Below are 22,174 nucleotides of genomic sequence, written 5' to 3'. Positions count from 1 at the left end.
GAGAAGCTCCAGAGGACGGAAGAGATTTCGGGGAACTAGGACGCTGGGCATCGCTGAACAACTGCTGCAGCCTCTCTCAGGCCGGGTTGAGGATTGGCTTGGTGGTAGAGTTAGAGGCGCTGGACTTGCACCTTTGTGGAAAAGTACATTTTAAAGGCAGTTGGAATAGCCGTTGACTGTGGTAATGCTTCATTTTTCCCCCTTGGCAGCTCGGATTCTGAAGGTAATTTTGAGACTCCTGAAGCTGAAACTCCAATCAGATCGCCCCTCAAGGAGTCTTGTGATACATCGCTGGGATTGGCAGAGCCTGAGGCCAAAACCCAAGGTAACAAAACTTTAATTTTCTCTTTGGTTTTTAACTTAATTGGGGGGAGCATAAATAAGGGTGTGTGTGTGTGTGTGTGTGTGTGTGTGTGTGTGTACGCGCCTTGAGGACCACTTGGGAGAGGTTGAATTGTCTCCTTGCTCCAGAAGAGGTATCTCAAAGATTTTGCTGATTTAGAAGGCCATTTGCTTTATTTTTGTTTTGATGAACCAAAGCTTTCTTTATTCTCTGATGAGAGATTATGCATTTAGAATATGAGATTATAGGCATTCATTCTCAACCATTCCTGTTAGAATTCCTTCTCAACCCTGAATAAATAAAAAATGTCTGTAGCGATGACTAGTTGGGTAATGTTTAGATTTGGCCCCACAGATTTCAGAAACTAGTTGTTTTCTGTAAGGGTGTGGCTAGACACAAAATTATAGGTAAGAGGTGTTTTTTGAGTTAGGAGTCTTAAGCAATTTCAAAGTTGCTTGCCTTTCCCTCCCAACAAAGGACGGCTGGGGAGCCCTTCAGTCTAAACAAGAAAATTAGGTACACGTACTCTCTCTTATACCTGCTCAACCCAACCTTCTATATGTCGTTTAACTCTGAATGCTCCAACCCTCTAAATTAATAAAATCTTTTTTCTTTTCTTTTGTTTTGTTTTTGAGACAAGGTTTCTCTGTGTAGCCTTGGCTGCCCTGGAACTCACTGTAGAACCAGGCTGGGCTCAAACTCAGAGATCCTCCTGCCTCTGCCACTTAAACACTGGGATTAAAGGTGTGACCCTCCCCATGGAAACCTCTTTTTTTTTTTTTTTTTTTTTTTGTTTAAGTCACTTTTGTAAAGACAAGACCTTAGATAGCCCAGGCTGGCTTTGGCCTCACCATGTATTGGAATATCACCTTGAACTGATCATACTGCCACCTCCAGCTCCTGGAATGGCTGGCCTGTACCACCATGCTTGGCTTACTGTCACCTAGTTTTGAGTAAAATTTCATTTTTTTCTAGTAGGAATTCATTTGCTCCTTCAGTAAGTAAGAGGTGCCGTGATTCAGCCGTGAAATCTAGACATTCTTGAGGGATGTGAACTTTTTAAGGGTTAAAAGCAAAATGTCTGCTGGGTTCTAAGTGCTGTGGAGACCAATGGCGAAGGCTGGTATGGCCTAAGGGTCTGGTCAGTAAATGCTGGAAGTTAGTTTAGGGGAGCATGGTAGAGGAGGTAACTTTCGCAGACTCCTAAAAGGGGAGAACTGAGGAGACACCCCGTGTGTGTGCTGTTGGGAAGAGAATCCTTTCAGCAAAGTCAACAGCGTTTGCAAAGAGGCGTCCAGGCCTGCAAGTGGTGAGGAGGCCCCAGGGTGTGGGGACGTGCACACCCAGGAGGAGCGGGCCCAGAGGCTGGTGGTGATGGGAGCTACCTCAGCAAGGTGAGAGGAAGGCCAAGCACTGTCATAGCGATGATCTGATTTTCTGAGTGAATAGAGAGCAGCTGTAGGGTATCTGAGCAACGCACCACAACCCAGACTCTCAGAACAGCAAGTTTCTTCTCAAGGTTCTGGAGAGCTGGTCAAAACTGAAGTGTGAAACCCGAGCGCTGGCAGAGTCGTGCTTCTTCTGAAGACCCAAGGAAGAGTGCTCTCTTGTCTAGTCCACTGCTGCTCATCAGCAGTGTTTGCAGCAGCCCAGCTCCCCTTTGCCTTACCCCATGGTGGGCTTCCCCTGTGAGTCTGTCCTCATACCTCTGTGCCACGAGGACGCCAGCCAATCAGTGTGATTACTCACTGTAGTCTAGTGTGACCGCATTTTACCTTCATTTCACCTCCAGAGATAATAGTTCCAAGTAAGGGCCCATTTCTGGTAAACCATGACTTTCAGCACACCTTCTTGGGACCACAATTCAACTCCTTCTGACAAGGCTCTGACTTACTGAATCAGGGCCTCAGCTGTGTAGCAAAGGCTAGCCTGGAATGTGCTGTGTAGACCAAGCTTTGAACCTACAGATCTGCTTACCCCTGCAGCTTAGCGCTCAGTTCTTCACAGGCTGCCTGGGGAAGTTGAGTCACTGGACCTCGCAGAGGAGCTAGATTCGCTGGCAAATCATCAGCTTCTTTGCAGTTTTTCTTTTTCTAATTGGAAATTGAGATCTCCACGCTCTGTGCACCCCGCTGAGAACTGGAAACACCTTGAGGCTGCTCTGGGCTGGCTCTGCTACCGGCTTAAGGGCCTCGCTGCTTCCCATGGCCTGATACCGCAGAGGGGTGTGTGGCAAAGCTGCGCTGCACGTTCTGTCATGGAGACGCTGCCTGTACCCAGGCTTCCTTTCTCCTCTCCAGACTGGCAGCTCGGGAGGGAGGTCCAGAAGCTTGAAAGAACTATTTTGTGGGCCCTCTCAACAAATTTAAATAAAGCCCCGTATGTTAAGTAGCTGTTCGAAAGCCGCTTTGAATTGCCCTCAGCTTGCCATCCTGTCAGGCTTGCTAGGCTAATTCATCTGCTAAATGAACAGAGGCCTGGACTGGCCTAGCCCCCATCCCTGCCCCCACCCCTAGCCACAGACACTCAATTGTTTGGTGCTTCTTCTTCCAGTGGCTCTCACACTCTTTCACTCTGTGTAAATGTTTTCTTCTTAGAGAGGCTTGGATCAGGAAAGTTCTCCAGGGTAGGTCCTGGCTGCAGAGTGTGACCAAAGAGGCAGGGAAGGGTGGTGTGTATAGTCTGGGAAACGATCCTGCGTATTCTAAAACCTCCCGGCTTAAGGTCTCTAGGCAGTGAGGAGACCCCTAAGTCTGCCAAGTGTCTGGCCTCGTAAGGACCCTGTGGAGTTAGTTTAGTGTGTGGATTGTCACACATACAAAGTAATCCCGAGATTACCCAGTCTGGCTGAAGATGGTGTCACTGAGCTAAAATTCTTAAGTCAGTTCATGGTGAAGTTTTAATTTCTCGAAGTGGACGTTTCACTTTCCTCCCAAATAGTTAATTTTATTTTTGACTTTCTGTGGTTCCAGAACGTGGTCAGACAGCACATACAGTGGGGTGGGGCCACTTTCACAGGACTCGTAACGATCCAGGCTTCCTGGGCTATTGTCACACTCACAAACATGTAGGCTGGTGCCATTCTCCTGCTTCCACCAGCTGCTTCCTAATTCCTTGAACTTGGAGGGAAGTGTATTTTCGCTTTTGATTGGAACTGTTTTAAGAACTTAGAAATTGTGTAATGGGTCCTCTTGAGATAGTTGTATGCTAGGAATATCAGGTTGTTTCTTTCTTGTTTTTTGTTTTTTAAGGACACAGAAAAAAGTTGGCTTCTGAGTATGTATAAACTCAGACTAGCTGGAAATATTTCTTGAAAATACCAAGCTGGTGGCTGCAGAGTTTCAGGTTGTAGTTCTGTATTTGCTGTCTGCTCTTCCCAACAAAGGGTGCGTAAGCTGGGCTCACTTGTTCCGTCCGGTTTTGAGACAGGATCTCACTCCGTTAGCCATACTTGACCTCAGTCTCATTCTGCCTCTGCCAAAAGGTGGGTGCCACCATACCCAACCGTTAAAGTTGCTTTAAAAAAGTATTGTTGTGAGGAGATAATGCTAACACACACACACACACACACACACACATCCTATGGCATGTGTGTGATAGTGCTCATCACACATACATGGGGTAGGACTACTGTGCAGTTAGTTCTCATCCACCGTCATGTGGGTTCTGGGGATGGAACTCAGGTCCCAGACTTGTGGCCATTACTTGCTGCGCCATCCCACGATCTGGTGAGCTGCTTTGTTTTGGTCTGTCTTTGCTGGGATGTGCGTTGGTGAAGTTCTTCCCCTCTGGGAAAAACTTTGAGGGGGGCCTCCTCCTCTTTATCCTCCTACCCCCCTTGTTGTGTTCACAGGATTAGTGGCTGTAGGTTTGCACAGGTGTTTCAGTCTGTAAAAACTTCAGAGCTGGCCTGGCATGGTGGCATACACCTGTAGCCCCAGCATTGGGGAGACAGAGGAAGGCTCATCATTGTGGTCTACAGGGAGTTCCAGGCCAGCCCAAGCAGTATAGTGAGACCATGTCAAAAGCAATACAAACCAAAACCAAAAAACCTGCAGAGGTCTACTAGGACCCCTTCTTTTGTGGTTAATTAATGTAGAAGCTCCCACATTATCCTTGGAAAACCAGTTAACCATCTATTTTTATGTTAGAATACTAAGGTTGCAGTCTGGACTGGAAATAGAGCTTCCCTCTTATTTATTGCTGGTGATCGTGTGAGGAATACACAATTATTTATTGGCAGTATTTTGTATTTAGATAAGAAAAAAACAAGCCAGCTCAAGGCCAAATCAGGCCACTTATGTTTTTTTTGGTCCTCCAGGGACAGAAAATATTTTAAAATTGTAAATGATTGAGCCAGGAGTGGTGGAGCACACCTTTAATTCCAGCACTTGGGGAGGCAGAGGCAAGGTAGATCACTCTTGAGTTCAAGGCCAGCCAAAAAGGAAAACTACCTCCTCTCCCAGTTAAATGGTTGGAAAAAAATTGTAGTAGTATTCAAAAATTATGCAGAATTCACGCTTTGCTTTGGGGCCCATGAGTAATGGTGTGTAGGAATATAGCCACGCTACTTTGTTGAGGTCTCCGGCGGCTGGTTTCCTATCTTGGCAGCAGCAGGTCCAGTAACTGGGACTGGAGAGGCTGGTCAGCCTCCTATGTACTTAGCTAGGGACGACAACGCAAAGAATAAAGATGGCCATCCTTGAGCTAACAGTGTGTGAGAGCCCACCTGTGTGGGCCTTGTGGTCAGGAAAGGCTTTGTTAAGGGAGGAAGGCCTGCCAGACTGTCCCCTTTGCACACAGTGCAGTTGGATTTTAAATGACTTGTCACTTAAAGATTCAGAGAGTTAAAAAATAATTGAAAAATGAAAATAGGAAAGCATGGAATTTTGGAATCCTCAAATACAAGTACAAACAGACTTTTAAGAACAGGTCTTATTTTAGTTTTTGGTTATGTGTTCGTGGGGGCTTGAACATGAACTACAGTTACCCATGGATGTGGGGTACATGTGGTTGTGGTCCTGACACAGGGTTCTGTTTGTGAAAAGTATGAATGCTTAAGATGGGAGCTATCTCTCTGCCATCACCAGCATGACTTTTAATTCGTTCTTACTCAGTTTGGTTTTTCGTTTTGTTTTGCTTTGTTTTTGAGACAGGGTTTCTCTGTGTAGCCCTAACTGTCCTAGACTCAACTTTGTAGACCAGGCTGGCTTGGAATTCCTAGAGATCCACCTGCCTCTGCCTCCCACGAGCTGGGATTAAAGGCGTGTGCCACCACTGCCTGGCTTATTTAGTATCCCTAATAAGATGTTGGGGGCCCGAGTTTGAGTATGTTGATACAGATTGCTTTTATATGTTTAAGACTAGAACACAGATCTTGCTGAAGTTTGAGCCCCAGACTGCTTTGTCTAAAGCTTTGAGCATATCTGTAATATGCAAATATTTTTCTCTGTTACAGAGTGAAGTGGTCCATTCAGATGTAGAAATATGTTTGCCTCAGGATTTAGTTGACCATTTCTTTGCCCACAATAAGGGATTGCTTTATTAGAATTTCCTAGAAATAGTGAGACTAATAAGGGGATTAAATATTACAGTTTAACATGTGTGGCCCCTGCTACCATGCCCCAGGTGAATGCTTTTATTTTTTGGTATGATTGGCTCTTTTATAGCTTAATTTAGTTTTGTTTTTTTGTTTTAATGTGATTCTAGCTTAAGATGTTGAAAACCCAAGCAGCACCCTACATTTCCGTTTTTTTCTGAAGGAGCCAGGATTGTCGTTAGTTTATTTGTCTCTGTTCTGAGGTATGGAGGAAGTACTTCCATTCTGTATGGTGCTCCACCCAAGACGCTGTTTTGTCTTAACAAAGCTGTTTTTGCAGAACACAGGCCAACAGTGTTTGCTAAAGAGCAGGAGGCAGAGGAGCTTTGCCTGCAAGAGCTTTCAAATCACTTTTTAGATGTTGCAAAGTCAAGGCCGTGTAAGATTTTTTGTAAGGATTAAACTCACTCCGGAGTTACACTTCTCCCTTACCTGGACATCAGCTAAAACTACTAATTTACTCTGATAATTTTTGGTGGCAGAGGCATTTTTTACATATGAGGTTGGGTGGTATTCCTCAATGCCCCCCTCGAACAGTGGGTATGGTCTAAAGCCACTTACATTGAGAGTCACTCTAGTGATGCCATACTGACTGATTTAAATCAGGTGGTGAACCAACAATCCAGTACTTGGGAAATAGAGGCAGGAAGGGCAGGAGTTCAAGGTCATCCTTGGCTACACCATATGTTTAAGACCAGACTGTTACATAAAACCCTTTCTTAAAACCCCAACACCAACCTAGGAGTAGTAGCCCACACTTTTAATCCCAGCAATCAGGAGGCAGAGCAGGCAGATCTCTGTGAGTTTGAGGCCAACCTGGTCCAGTGAGTTCCAGGCCATCCAGAGCTACATAGTGAGACACTGTCTCAAAAGACAAAAAACTAAATAACAACAACAATAAAAAAACAAGCCCTTGCAATCTGTCTGCAGCAGCAGTCCTGTCTACAGGCACCCTTAGGGTGTAACTGTTTTCTCGTATCTCCACAGTCCAGAGCAGTGTGGGGAGGCCACGGTTTATCCCACAAACAGCTTTGGTAACCCAGGATCCTGACTTTGCGTGTGACTGTAACGGTTGGCTGTGGAAAGGACTTGTTGCTTTTGAGTTCAAGATCTCAGCCTCCACGTTGTAAGCGGCAGCCTAGTCCTAGACATCCTTAGGGTTTGCTCGCCCTGGCAGACTCAAAAAGGGGTCTCTCCTAACAGGGGTCTTCTGCTGCTCCCCAAGGGTGGGTGTGCATGGCCGCTCTGCTGGACAGGCAGATACCCCTGACAGCTCTACTACTGAGCTGCATGCTTTGCCCCCAATTCTTTTTCCCCCTTCCTTCCTTCCTTCCTTCCTTCCTTCCTTCCTTCCTTCCTTCCTTCCTTCCTTCCTTCCTTCCTTCCTTCCTTCCTTCCTTCTGTTTTAGAGGCTGCTTCCAGCTCCTAGTCCTCGCAGCTTAGCAGTTAAAGGCGTGCTCCACAATGACTGGTCCAGTGGCCTCTTCCCTGTAGCATCACCAGGAAGAGAGTAACAAACACTTCCTAGTTCTCGCAGCAGGATGCTCCCCCTACCTCACCTTTCTGTTGTGAAAACTTCGGGGTGTTTTAGGTGCAAGCAGTTTTTGTCTCTAGCATTTCCATTATAACAGTGATGCTGAGATAAGATACATGTGATTTCTGTTTGAAAAACTGAGAAATCAGAGCCAGAGCCTGGACTGCTAGTAGTGCCCCTTGGTCTTAACTTCAGCTTTTAAGATGGAAGACCTGGGCCTTCGAGGGCAGGATGGTTCAGTGGGTAGAAGTCCTTGCCATCAAGCCTCTTGACTTGATTGATCCCTGGGACACAATCAGCATAAATATGAGACCATCCTGAGTTCAGCCTCCAGCACGACAGGGTAGGGAGGGTGGGGGACTGCAAATACAGAGCTCTGTGAAATATGTTTCACAGCTTTTCCTCTCCAGGGAATTTGTGAACTCCCCCCACCCCAACTTGCTCAGTGTTTGAGAAGGCTAAGAGGAAATGAAAGGCCTTCAAGTGTTGCCAGGACAGGGTGTGTGCTGGGGAGAGCATCCTCCTGAGTGACAGCTAAAGAGTCAGTAGTCAGTGCATCTTCCACATGTGACCTTGGCATCCACACACGGGGGAGGGGAGCTGACCTAACACCGTGCAGTCTGGGGCTCTGAGCAGCACAGGGTCGCTGCACAATTTAGATACGAACCACCAGAAGCAAAAAGCATCCTTGGATAGGTGGTGCAGTTGCACTGGAAATACTTGGTTTTCTTAATAATTAGTTGCAGCTCCCGTGTGATGGCGTGAGCCTTTATTCCCAGCACTCACTGAAAGGCAGAGGCAGGAGGATCCAAGTTCAAGGCCAGCCTCATCTACATAAGGGGTCCCAGGACAACTAGGGCTATAGAGAGAGACCCTGTCTCTCTTCATTGAGAATACGAAGTAGGCGGGATTGGTTTGTCTCTCTGAGACTCCCGTCTGGCTGAGAAGAGTGAGTTTTGTGGAGGTGCAGCTTCCTGGGACTCAGTACTCTCTTAGGATTAATTTTTGGCTTTGTTAGTAGTGCTTGGTATTGCGCCAAGGATCCACCTGAGGTAGGTGAGTGCTTTTCTCTGAGCCCCGCCCCCAGCCCCCAAAGGTGCCCTGTGTTGGTGGTAGTTCATTGCTTCATTGCACCTTATTTCAAAACTTAGCTCGAGACAGTTCTTGAAAGTAGGGCGGCTTAGCTGGGCAGTGGGCTCAGGCCACTTGTCATATCGAAATCTTGGGGAGACTCCACCTGAAGGTCAGGGTTGTTTGCTCATTTTCCCAGCAGTCACTGCTGGTTGACAGGAGGAGGCTCAGGCGGCTGCCTCAGGAGCCCTGCACAGTGTGGTTTCAGTGGCCTCACAGTATGGCATCTGGCTTCACTTCCTCCCCAGACTGACTGGGCCGCCAGCAAGTCAGAAGCCTCAGAAGTCACATTGTTTCTTCCACAGTACTCTTTTGGTGACACAGGTTAGCCCAGGGGTAAGGAGGCCAGGAGGTGAGGACTCACTGGGAATTCAGGGTTAGGGTCATCACAAAGCTCTTACTTTGCCAAAGGGTGATTTCCGGATCCACAAACTCCTCCCAGCTTCCTTCCCTTACTTTCCTGGGCCCAGGGTGTCTGTCCTGCTGGGGAGGTGTCTCCTGCACTAGCTTTCTGGGGGCTCCTCTTGCTGAGCATTCCTTTCGCTTTCTGTCACAAGCCTCAGCTCCCCAGCTGCGTGGGTGGTTGCTGCGTTACAGAAGAAGCAGTTGGTATTTGAATTCTCCGGTAATCATTGCCGAAGAGCTCGCACACTGTGGCTGTTTGGCAGCAGTGGATTGAAGTCCCACAGTTTCTGCTTCGCAGCCCCATCCGTTAGCACGTGTCTTCCGCTTTTGCCTCTCCCTCCCCCATCTGTGGTGACGTAGCTCTGTGCAGAGGGCTTTCTGGTTTCTGTCTGGGGTAGAGGATTTCTGCTCCCCTTGAAATGCTGTCTCAGATAGACCCCCGATGGCTCCAGAACCAATGAGCACCTCTGTTACTGAGAGGGGAAGGCATGGTCATTGTTGGTCTTGCTTTACTGAGGAAGGCCTTGGTTTGCTGTTAGATAGTCACTTCCTGGCTCGCCCTCTTCCTCTGCTCCTCAGGATGGCCTGCAGAGAGTTTGGATCTCTTGATTTGAGTGGCAGGTTGTGCTTGAACTAGAACCCAGGGACTCTGCATTCTGAGTGGTCTTCAGTGATTCCCATCCCCACCCATGTTCTCCTGGGTCTCTTTTTCATTGAAAAAGCCATGTTGGAAATTGAAATGCTTTCTCTAAGCGTGGCACCAGTTTTGTCTATTTTTTGTTGTTGTTGTTCTAAAGCTTTGGGTTGTATATGCAGACACTGGTATGTGTTTGTATCTTAAACAGGGTCCCTCTGTGTTGGCCAGACTGTCCTCAAACGTGATCATTCTATCTTAAATTCTGGGATTATAGGCAGGTGCCACTGTGCCTCTGAGTCTTACTTGAAAGTGGGCCTCTAGCTGGGCATGGTGGTGCACGTCTGTAATGCCTACAATCCCAGCACGCGGGAGGCAGGGGCAGGCGGATCTCTGTGTGTTTGAGGCCAGCCTGGTCTACAAAGCAAGTTCAGGACAGCCAGGTTTATATAGAGAAACCCTGTTTTGAAAAACCAGCCAACCCCTTAAAAGTTATCTCAGAATGGCATGGCAACTAGTACTGGTCTCCAACCAAAACAAAACACATAATAGCTAAACTTACCCTCCTTTAGCTCCTGGCTAATAACTACTTTTGGTGTTCTTTCAGAGGTGAGAAGGAACAGTTACAACAGTTGGCCTGTTCTCTGGGTTCTATTGTGGAAGGGTGAGTTAGTGTTGGTGTTCTGCCTTGGGGGATAAGACATCCTAACAGTATCATAGCCCTAAGGAGACATTCTGTCTTGACTTACCAAACCCTCTCTTGCTTCCTGGTGGCCTGGGCCCCAAGGCTTGTGAGGGGAATGTGAGCTCTGTCCTCTGCTCTTTCAGTTTCTGGACAATGCATTGCTTCTCATTCTCCATTGAAAGGCCCATGGCCTTGGCTTTTGTGCTGTTTTGGTTTTTTTTTAAAACAACTTGACACATGCCACCGTTATCTTGAAAGAAGGAATGTCAATTGAGAACATAGAATAGATTGCAACTTCCGGGAAATCAGACACAGTAGAATCTCAGACATGAAGTTCGAGGTTAAAAAAGAAAACCCTGAAGTTTGGACACTTGTCAGAAATGCTAATGTTGCATCATTACCATTCTCCTCAGGTTAGACTGCTTGAGCAGAGAGGGGTGCCTGCTGACACCCTTGATTTCCACACAGAGACAAGGCAGGATAACAGGCTAGCGGCCCCCCATGGTGCCTCCAGAAGGAAAGAGCCTCAAATGAAGATCAAATGTTAGTTCCGAAACAGCTGTCAGCGTGGAGCCAGCGGCCTCACTGCTCACTGTGTAACTATGCCTTCCTCCGTAAGGAAAAGATGACTGGGCCCGAGTGGTGGGTGCTGAGCATCAACCGCGGAGGACTGGGTTCCTAGATGGGTAGGAGAAGGGGGATTAGGGAGTGAGGAGGCCGCTGTGTGGGGCGCGGTCTGCAGAGAGCTTAGTTGGCGTACTTCCCAGACCCCTTGGCCCTGGCTTCTGTATTAGGTTTTCCCATCAGCGTGACACAAGCCAGCTATCTAGGAGGAGAGACCTCCCCCGGCAGACCAGCCTGTAGATAAGCCTCGATTAGTGATCGATGCGGAAGGCCCCCCGCTCTCTGTCGGGTGCCACCCCCCGGCAGGTGCTTCTGGGTTGTATAAGAGAAGCAAGCTGAGCAAGCCATGGAGAGCAAACCAGTGAGCGGTGCTCCTCCGTGGCCCTGCTGCTCCAGTTCCTGCCTGAGTTCTGCCTGACTTCCTTCCAGGATGAACTGTAAACTGTCAATTTAGATAATCCTTCTCTGCCTGTTTTCTGGTCATGATTTTACCATGGCTACAAGCAAACATAGCTTCTTGGAGGTTTTAAATTTTTTAATTTTATTATTTTTTGTTGTTGTTTTGTTTTCTTTTTTAAAGAAAGTCTTACACTGTGGCCTAGGCTGGCTTCAAATCCTGCAGCCTTCCCTCCTTGCTCAGTCCCTGAGTGCTACCCATGAGCCACACAGCTTGGCCTCTCCAGAAGTGTTAGTACCAAAGGAGTGGAGAAGTAAAGTGAGAATTCAGAATTAAAGTGACATTCCCCTGAAGGCTGTCATCCACAGTGGCGACACATTCTTGCTCCAGCACGTCTCCTCTGAAGCCTTGGTGTTTACAATCCGTTTACCTTTTAATAAACGCAGAGAAGCCCATGGCTGTCCCCTGCACGGTGCATCTTACTTCCGCAGCGCCCTTTCTCTTAGCCCTCGTCTCTAAATGCATTCTGACATAGCTATTAAACTCCAGCTCAGCTTTAAGAAAACATATCCAAAGCTGGGCGTGGAGGTGCACGCCTGTAACCTCGGCACTCAGGGAGGTCGAGGCAGCTGGATCTCTGTGAGTTCGAGGCCAGCCTGGTCTACAAAGTGAGTCCAGGACAGCCAGAGCTACACAGAGAGACACTGCCTCAAAAAACCAAAACCCCAAAACAAAACAAAAAATCATACCCAAAGTTAGGCAGATGTAAAGGCCAGAGGATCATGAGTTTGAGGCCAGTCTCCCAGAAAGCAAACTAAAGCCCAAGCCCCCAAAAGAAAAACAAAAAAGCTCTGGAGCTTAGCGGCTGCCATGTTTCTAGGCTATTTCCTGTGCATGGTTATTCCTGTCGTAGAAGGAAGGAGTGATGTCATTTTTTTCACTTGTCTGTAAATAGAACTTATCTAGCACATGTGGGCTTCCTCAAGAAGGATTTACAATCCAAAAGTGTCGGCTCGAGCTGCCACCTCGGGTGTGGGTCCCTGCAAGACACATACATGAGAGATTGCTTAACACTTTCTGATGTGAATCAGCGCACAGTCCTAACCCTTTCCTACCGGGTGGGACCCATTCTGTTTTCATTCAGTGGTTTTGTGTGTGCTCAGTCAGTAGAGCGCTGGCCTCGGAAGCATCAAGGTCTGAGTTTGAGCCCCAGATCACGCTGGGCATAGTGGCATGTGTCAGACACGGGGTTCAGAGACAGGAGGATCCATCTGTGGTCAGTCTAGCCTGGTGGTGAGCTCCAGACCAACGACAGAGCCTGTCTCAAAGGAGAAAGACGGCATTCCTGGGGGTGGTACCCAAGACTGTCCTCCAGCATCTGCAGATATACACACCTGAACATGGTGCACACACGTGTGTTCTTTAAAAGGTGTGCGCAGTGAAAGGTGCAATGAAGCCTTTTAAAACAAGTTTCTTTTTTTGTTAGCTTTTTTTGTTTTGAGACACCTAGGCTCTTACCATGTAGCCAAGGCAAGAATTCTATATTTAGACAAGCTAGCCTTGAACTCACAGAGATCTGCCTGTCTCTACCACTGCCTCCTGAGTGCAGGGACTGAATGAGTATGCCACCACACCCGGAAAAAAAAGTTATTTTTATTTTATGTGTGTGGGTGTTTTGCCTGCACGTATGTCTGCACCACATGTGTGCCTGGTGCCTGCAGAGGCCAAGGTGGTTGTGAGCCATCATGTGAGTGCTAGGAGTTGAACCTGGGTCATCTCTGAAGCCTCCATGATCTTTTTTATTTATTTTTTTAAATTACGGGGATTTGAATCCAGAACCTTGTATATGCCAGGCCACTGTTCTGCTACTAGCTGTAGCCCCAGCCCTTAAGTTTTTGATTTTGAGATAGGGTATCTTTATGGAGCTTAGGATGGCCTTGAACTCTTGATCATTAGAAAAGCAGGTAGGATTACAGGTGTGTGCTACTATGTCCTGCAAAATGATCTTTGTAACTATCATCCTAACCTAATTTTTAGGGTTTTTTTCTTCACCTCTGGAAGAACCCTGTATTTATTCTGTATCCACTATACCTATTTACAGTCACATACCATTCCTTTCCCACCTTGTCTTACGGTTCTAGCCAAATGATCTATCTTTTTTTTAATTAGTAGATTTGTTTATTCTGGGCATTCCATATAGCTGGAGCCATACCTCTTGGAGTCTTTTGTGACAGTTCTTTACTTTGCCATGCTTATGTCCCTTTTTTTTTGTTTAAGCTTTGTTTATTTTTGTTTTACATGTATGAGCATTTGCATGTACATATGTGCGCCATGTGCAAGCCTCATGCTCTCGGAGGTCAGGAGAGGGTGTCAGATCCCCTGGAGCTGGGGTTAATAGATGAGTCTTCTGGAGGAGCCCAACAGTTAAGAGTGTTCTCAACCTTGAGAGCATCCCTTCTGGCTCCGGCCGTACTGCTTTTGTCTGAGCAAATACCAACACTTCACGCCCTTTTTATGGCCGACTAGTACTCCAAGCACTTTATCCACCCTTTCATCAGCTAATTGAAATTTAGGTTATTTCCATTTGGGAGGCTGTTATGAACAGTACCACCTCTTGTGTTCATAGATGTATTTTTTCTCTTGCATTCACAGACGTCTCTTGTCATCTCTGAATGCACACTGAGAAGTAGAATTGCTGGGTCATTACTAACTCTTGGCTAAAATTGTGAAGGACTGTTACACCATTTTTTAAACTGTACCATTTTTCTTTAGTGTTACCAGGTAAATTTGCCTGTTTGTAGACAGGGTCTCACTGTGTAGCCCAGGCTGGCCTGGAATTCACTATATAGCCCAGGCTAGCCTTGAGCTCACAGAGAGCCACCTCTCTTTGCCTCTGAATGCTGGAATTAAAGGTGTCCAGCACGTGTTATCTGTTTTTCCCAGTAGAGGTGAGATGGCATCTTGTTGTCAGCGTGATCTGTACTCCCCAGTGGATCACCGTCTTGAGCATCTTCTCTAGTTACTGGATATTCTTTCTAAAATTAATTTATTTATTATGTATACAGTGTTCTGCCTGCCTGGGTGCCTGCACTCCAGAAGAGAGCACCATATCTCACCATGGATGGTTGTGAGCCACCATGTGGTTGCTGGGAATTGAACTCAGGCCCTTTGGAAGAGCGGCAAGTGCTCTTAACCTCTAAGCCATCTCTCCAGCCCCAGTTACTGGATATTTTGTTTTTATGTGTTTTTGAAGTTCAGAATGTCAAACTGAGGGCTTCATGATCTTCCACTGAGTTACGTGTGCCCTTAAATGTGAATAATTTCTTTTTAAGTTTACAAACTTATTTAATAAAAAAAAAATCTTTGCATTTGAATATTGTTATATGTTCTCTAGGGAAATGTCCATCCATATTTGTTCCCTATTTTTTCCTTTTTCTTTACTTTTCTCCTCCAGCCCCAGCAGTTCCTCCCTGCTTTTTTCTCTTTATTGGCTTGTTGAGATGAGGTCTCGTTCTTATAGTCCAGGTTGTCTTGTTGAACTCAACCCTTCTGCTTCAATCTCCCACCTTTCTGGAACTATAGGTGCATAATACCATGCCTATCTATTTTTTTCTCTCTCTGTAAAGTGTTTGTTTGTTTGTTTGTTTGTTTGTTTTCAGGCAGTCTCCCTATCGTTGGGGCTCGCTTTGAAAATTTACCATGTAGGTGTGGCTAGCCTTGGACTGATTCTTCCTCTGCCTCACAAATGATGGGCTTACCTGGATGAGTCACCATACTGGCTCTACTTCTGTTTTTCTTTGGACAGTTTTGTGGTTTGGCTCATCTGTTTAGGTCTGTGATCCATTTTGAGTTCATTTGTGTGTGTGTGTGTGTGTGTGTGTGTGTGTGTGTGTGTGTGTTTGGGTGATGAAGTGGTCCAGCTTCATTCTTTGACACCTGGCTTCCAGGTTGTCCCAGCACTGTTTCTTGAGGCCATCTTTGCCCATTTGCAGACATAGGTGCTGTACCCTCTGGGTCAGTGCTTCTCTAGGACGTTCTTTCTGTCTCTGACCGGTCCCATTTCCAGCTGTTCCGAGGGCTCCTTTCACCTCTGAAATGCTGTCTGGTCTAGTCCCTGAATGTCACTTTTGTCTTGGAAGCCACAGCTCCTAAGGGATGGACACCCACCTCTGCCCAGCTTGCTCCTGCTCTGCTTTTGTTTTTAATTGTGGGCTGATCCTAGCGAGGTGTAGGCAGGTGCTCTGCTACTGAACTACCCGTGTCTGTGATACAGAAGACCTAGAAGATTGTCACCTTCAACCAGCCGGGCGCAGTGGCACACACCTGTGATCCCAGCACTCAGGAGGCCAAGGCTGCACAGAGAAATCCTGTCTCAAAAAAAAAAAAGATTGATGGCTCAGTGCATAAAGTGGCCAGAGTCCCAGCCTTGGACCCACTGAGGGCAGCAGTGTGTGACTCCCTATAAATAAATAAATGCCTTTCAGACAGCTTTAATTTATATAATGCTTCCAGGTGTGTCTTTGTTGTTGCTAGATGTGAAAGCATTAAAAAAGTTGTTTATTCAGAAAAGGAAGTCTGTGCTTCAGGAAGCCTGGCAGCTGAGCAGGGGCCGTGATTTCTGTGTAAAAGTGTCAGGGCTCTTGGAAAAGGTGGTTGACAATTTCCTTATACTTGCGCGCGCGCACACACACACACATACACACACATATACACACACACACACACACACACGTTGAAGTAATTATTGACATCTATTTGCTCTTGAAGAAACTAATTTCTATAGGACAGTGAGGCCGCCACTTTGTGCTTCTAAAAACGAGCTACTCTCAGGCCTTTCACTGTAAAATAATTTCTACACGTTAAACCCTAGATAAGCATTACGTTATTCCCGAGTATTGTATAGCTGCTGTTTGTGGTCTGCATGTGAAGCCCCCTACAAGCTCATGTGTTCCAGGACTTGGCTCCCAGCCGGTGAGCCCGCCATGAATGGTTGTTAACCCTCAGCCTTGCTGAAAGAAGGGGGTGGGCAAAGCCCCCTACCGCACCCTGTCCCCCTTCTCTCTCTGCTTCCTGCAGTGCAGGGAGATAGCCACAGGCCTCCTTGCCACCCCAGGTTGTTTCCCCCAGGACCTGAGCACCAAGCCCTTCCTTCTGTGAGGTCCTTTTGCGAGGATGGTCTTCTCATGGTGATGATAAACAACTAATACACCTGCCCTCCCCTTATCCTCAAAAGCTTCATCCCAAAGTGCTGACCTGACAACACTCTGAGTATGTAACCGTACTCAGATGCCATCTTCTCTATGTAGATGGCTATGATAAAGTCTGAGCTTCAAGTCAGGTACACTAAACAAAGAGCATCAATAAACTAGCCATAAGACATTTGTCGGTTCCATAACTGAATTTGATAAACTACAGAACAAAAATATTCAGAAAAAAATTACACCTGTCTTAACACATGCAGACTTCTTGTCTTGAAATGATCCCCTCCACAGTAACAACTGCTGATACAGCAGTCACACTGCATTGGTACTGTAATTGTGACGTGGTTTTCAGGCTTCTGGGAGGGTGTGCACGGGAGACAAGCAGCACCAACCACTTCACATAAAACAGTGAGCACCCACAGCGCCGGAACTGCGGGGCAAGCCCTCTTAAATGAACGTTACATGATCGTGAGCCGGGCACGCGCTCGCGTGTTTGATTTTGTGGCTCCCCAAAGCCTGGCTTGGCTACAAATTTTAGGGTTCCCCCGGCCTTTCTAAGTGTGATAATTCCTTAGCACTGACTCTGGGACTCCCCAGTACCCAGGCCATTTGTCTGCCCTAGTAGTAATGTGAGGGAATAAGTAGGTAGAGGGAGCAAGGAATGTACCTTCCTGATTACTAATCATGGCTGTGTGTGATTGCTCTGGTGGCCCCTTCCCATCCTGGAGCCATGGACATGAGCTATTGCTTGTGGATGGTAAGGTCAGTCAGAGCCAGTGTATATACCTGAGGCACAGGAGGCTCATTTTCTCAGGGTATTATTACATATTTAGAAACAGCAGAAAGCTGGGCATGTCAGGGAGGCAGAGGCAGGCTGATCGCTATGAGTTTGAGGCCAGCCTGGTCTACTAAGCCAGTCCAGGACAGCCAAGGCTACACAGAGAAACCCCGTCTTGGAAAACCAAAGAGAAAGATAGAAAAAAAGATAGAAATTGCAGAAAAGGGTCATTTATCTGTCTGTAGCCAAAGGAGAGGAAGCAGCAGAATGCAGGCATCTGCAGATCTGAAAGCAGCCCACGGCAACTCTTTGCAGCAAAGCTCAGATCTGGGCTGAAGTGCACTCTTCGATAATGACAGTCCCGGGTGCTGGTGTGCATGTGTTCTGACTGCCGGCTTCATTTCCATGTGTGTCTTTATTGGGGGCATGTGTGCTTGTTTGTGTGGGCACGCACATTTGCGTGTGGAGGCTGAAGGTTGACATGAAGTCTTTCTGCCCTGGTTCACTTTCCACCCCTGACTAAACTTGGAGCTCATTGATCCACCTGAGCTGTCCGCCTAGTGACGCTCGGGATACCACAGTCTCTCCCCCCTTCCACCTGGTGCTGGGGTACAGGAGTCCCATGAGCACCCCGGTTTTTGCCGGGTCTGGTGATCTGAACTCAGGTCCCTTGTTTTCGTGACCAACACCTGAGCTGCTGAGCCACCTCCCCTGCTCTCTTCTTAGGTGAGGTTAGGCATATGAAAGCAACTAAGAAAGTAGGTCCTCTGCATTCAAGTTCAAGCATTTCTCTTAAGTTACAAAAATACTTTGTGGCCAGGTGCTGTGGCACAAGCCCAGCACTCAGGAGGCAGAGGCAGGTGGATTTCTGTGACCATGAGGCCAGCCTGTGCTACAAATCGAGTCCAGGACAGCCAAGGTTATACAGAGAGATCTTGTCCCCCCAAAAACAAACAAAAAGCAAACTTTGTATGGCCAGTGTGGTGGCTCATACCTGTAATTCCAGCACAGTGAGACTGAGTGAGGCAGGAAACTGCCACAAATTGGAGGCCCTCCTGGGTTACAGAGTGAACCTTGTTCCAAAAACAAACCAGGAGGGATGGGTTAGCTATCAGGTCTTTTCCTATCAAGCCTGACAGCCTGAGTTCAGTCCTGAGGACCACGAAAGGAGAGAACCAACTCCCTTGGATTGCCTTCCGACTACACATTCAGGCCGAGTGTGCATCCCCCTCCCCCAAAGTAATTAAAAACAAAACAGAACAGGTTCAGCCGGTAGAGGGGTTTGCATTGTAAGCCTAGTGACGTAAGTGCAGTCCCTGGGACCCACGGGAAAGTGGAAGGGTTTGCATTGTAAGCCTAGTGACGTAAGTGCAGTCCCTGGGACCCACGGGAAAGTGGAAGTGGAAGGAAGTGTTGTCCTCAGACTTCCCCGTGAGGTGTATAGAGCACATGCTCATACCTACACATCACGCCCACACATATATACACAATACATTTTTTGTTTTGTTTTGAGACAGGGTTTCTCTGAGTAGCCTTGGCTGTCCTGGACTCACTTTGTAGATGGGGCTGGCCTTGAACTCGCAGAGTTCCACCTGCCTCTGCCTCCCAAGTGCTGGGATTATAGACATACACCACCATGCCTGGCTAATACATTAAAAATTTATTTTTTCTTTTTTTTGTGCTGACATCTGCTTTTTTCTTAGGTTTCAAAGGCCTTTATAAACTTGTATTTTAACCCAGAATATTGTTAGCATACAATCTAGCATACCTTATTTATGGCAATCCTTAATATTCTGGCATTCCATGCCCTCCCTTCTATCAATATTTTGAGGAGGGAGGGATGGACTCTTACATAATAGTCTTTATGTTGAGTGAGTGTCAGATCATCTGATGCTGAGAAGCGGGTGTGTGTGTCACAGTCCTTTAGCGGGAAGGAGTTTCGTTGGAAGTGGAGGTGGCAGGAAAGGTTGGCAAGCGGTTGTTTTGGATTTCCTCTGTGCTTGCTTTGAGTTTATCTCCAGATCAGAGTTCTCCAAGCCCCTGGCAGAGCCTTTCGTGTCAGAACCAAGCTCTTCACTCAGGCTGGCTGCGAAAAAGCAGCCTTCTGCACTGGGCAAGAAGCGCAGGCATGAGTGGAGAGGCATGTGCTGTAGACTGGCTGTTATGTAACGGTGCCTCCAGAGGAGAGACAGGCGAACCTCTGGCCGGGTTCTGCGATGGGCTGGCAGATGCTCCATTCATTCCTGCAGTCGTGTGCTGTTGTTAGACTCCAGTCTCTGGTCTAGGGTAGGGATGCTGAGCAGCTGCCGTTGGGACACTTGCCAGCTGCTGAGATGAGTGCAAATGAAACTTCACTAAATACTGCTTTTCAAGTTCAGAGGATGAGTAGTTTTTCTCTTTCTCCCCGAGACTGGGTTTTTCGGCATAGCCCTGGCCATCTTGGAACTCATTCTGTAGAGCAGGATGGCCTCAAAGCTGTGTGCCCCCAAGCCCAGCTGGTAATTTTCGAATGTTTGTTTGTTTTTTAAGTTTGTACAGCTTTTCTAACTGGTTTAATTGAGAACTAATACTCTTTCTGCCTGGCTAAGACATTTTGCTGGTGCTGAGATGTGATCCTGAAGTGGGGTTCACATGGATGCCGAGTTAAAGGAGTGGGCACGTTTATTTATGTGACACCTGCCCTGAGGTGGTCAAGAAATGAACAGGGAGGATGCCCTTGGCAGGGTTCCTTCAGCTACCTGCAGGAGGCTGGAGCTGGATGACAGTGTTTTGTATTTTTCCCCCTTTCCCCATGGCAGGGCCACATGTTTCATGGTGCAATTCCTATGAGAGCCAAACATTACTTAGAGTTTTCAGTTCCTAACCAACAGGACTGCGAATCTGGACACGCCTCAGTAGAAAGCAGCCCGTGGGGTCATCTGTTTCACACAGAGCTCTTGATCCATTCCCACACCTTGAGGTGTAGGATGAGCAAGGCAAGTGGGAGTAAGGGGAGGAGGAGGAAGCAAAAACCTGAAGTCAGGTAGCTCCTGGGATGTGGGATCGAGAGTGAAGGTGTTGGGTAGCAGGGAAGAAAAGAGCTCCAGAAGATGATGAGTGAGGGAGTCACAGGCTAGCGGGGAAGGGGCTGCTCATCTCCTGGCTCCTTTCCTGTCTGCATTTTGGCTGAACTATAGGTTTTTCCCAGGCATGCAAAGGAACTTGGAGGACTGGGGTGTTAGGGCCAGGCACTCTCTGTCAGGGAATGGTGGTGAATGAGTCAAAGCAAGGATAAGGGTGGCGGGCAGCACAGGTTTACAATCACGTTAACTGATAACTGATAACAAAAAAAAAAAATCACCTTTTCTTTTTTTATTTCCTTTTCTTCCATTCCTCATGCTAGAGATTGAACCCAGGGCCTATGAATTATAAATAAGCGTTCTCTGGATGAACTCCAGTTGCAACACCCTAAACTTGTAAAAATTTATGATTACCAGGGACCTGAGAGACGGTTCAGTGGTTAAAAGCACTGGCTGTTCTTTCAGGGGACCCGATTTCAATTCCCAGCACCTACATGGCTGCTCATAACTGTCTGTAGCTCCAGTTCCAGGGGATCTGACACCCTCACACATACACGCAGGACAAACACCAGTGTACATTAAAAGAAAATCATTAAAAGAATTTTGATCACCTTCTGAAACATTTAACACATTGGATGATGGATTATTCTCATCATCCAATGTGCTAAATGTGCTGAGGTGTTTTCTTATTTGTTGCTCAGGTATTTTTAAGATAAATTCTAGAGGTCACGATTAGTTCACCATCCATCTTCAAACATTTGAACATTTTCCTGTGCATCAAGCATGCTGTTATCAATAATATCACTACGGTCGTTTAAAAAGATAGTTGAAGTTTAGGTTTTAAATTGGGTTAACCTTTTTAGGTAAACTTTAAGAAATTGACTTCTGTCTTAACAATTTGGACTTAAAATATGATAAGGCTCAAGGTAAAAGCATGGGGTGGCAATCACTTGTAATTATGGTAGTAGTCAGTATGCAGGCTTTTGAGGGGGACTGGTAGTTACTCTATAACCATAGCTTCAGGTAGCAAACTATTTCCAGCCCATTGACCCTTGAAGTTTTAGCCTATGCAGCTCTCTTCCTCAGACTCCCCACACAGCTATCGTAGCTGAACTCTGAGTTTTACCTGCTCAGGCAGAACTCACTGGCTCTGTGCAGTAGGCTACCCTCTTTCACTGTAACTCCCTGGAGCATCACCTTCCTTTAGATTCAGAAGCTAACACCTAGGACTCGCCTCTGATGACTCCTACCTCAGTCCGTATTCAGCCCATCACCAAGCCTCACCAATCTGACCTCCTTATTTTCTCCCAAATGTTGCATGACTTTTTCTTTTCATTAGCAGCCCTTTCATTGAAGCTCCAGAGCAAATTACGGCTTCGTTTAGTTCAGCCTCTTCCAGTACATTCCCAGACCACAGCTGTGTAAAATACGACCTGACTGTATGTGACGGTAAAGCCGATTTTGACAAGGCTTGCAGGACTGCAGGCTGCCCCCTCTCTGCCTTCCCAGCCTCTTTTCCCTCCTCACTCATTTAGTATTTAATCAGTTTGCCTCCCTGGAAGGATAGCGCATCCAGAAGCCTGAAAGGAGCAGGGGAAATGTGCTATAAAGTTGAGTTGCTAAAAATTTCAAGCCAGGTGTGGTGGCAAACACCTGTAATTCCAGCAGTTGGGGAGGCAGAGGCAGGTGGATCTCTGTGATCTGGAGGCCAGACTGGTCTACAAAGTAAGTTCAGGACAGTCAAGGCTACACAGAGAAACCCTGTCTCAACAAACGATAGATAG

General features: G+C 46.9%; 1 protein-coding gene across 7 annotated transcripts in view; it reads left to right on the top strand.

Annotated features, from left to right (window-relative positions):
• Tacc1 (transforming acidic coiled-coil containing protein 1) overlaps positions 1 to 22,174 on the top strand; it is a 94,805-nt gene that overhangs the window by 33,579 nt on the left and 39,052 nt on the right. For 5 of the 7 annotated variants that reach the window (XM_060381508.1, XM_060381507.1, XM_021657383.2 and 2 more), the window contains exon 2: positions 210 to 325. The exons of the other annotated variants lie outside the window; for them this stretch is intronic. In XM_060381508.1, coding sequence (XP_060237491.1) covers positions 210 to 325 — 116 coding nt within the window. The remainder of the gene's footprint in view (positions 1 to 209; positions 326 to 22,174) is intronic. 7 annotated transcript variants of the gene reach the window in all.

This window comes from Meriones unguiculatus, chromosome 4, assembly GCF_030254825.1.
Source record: "Meriones unguiculatus strain TT.TT164.6M chromosome 4, Bangor_MerUng_6.1, whole genome shotgun sequence".
NCBI classification, from domain to species: Eukaryota; Metazoa; Chordata; class Mammalia; order Rodentia; family Muridae; genus Meriones; species Meriones unguiculatus.
The sequence above is the reverse complement of the archived record's forward strand: the minus strand, read 5'-3'. Positions and strand labels throughout refer to the sequence as shown.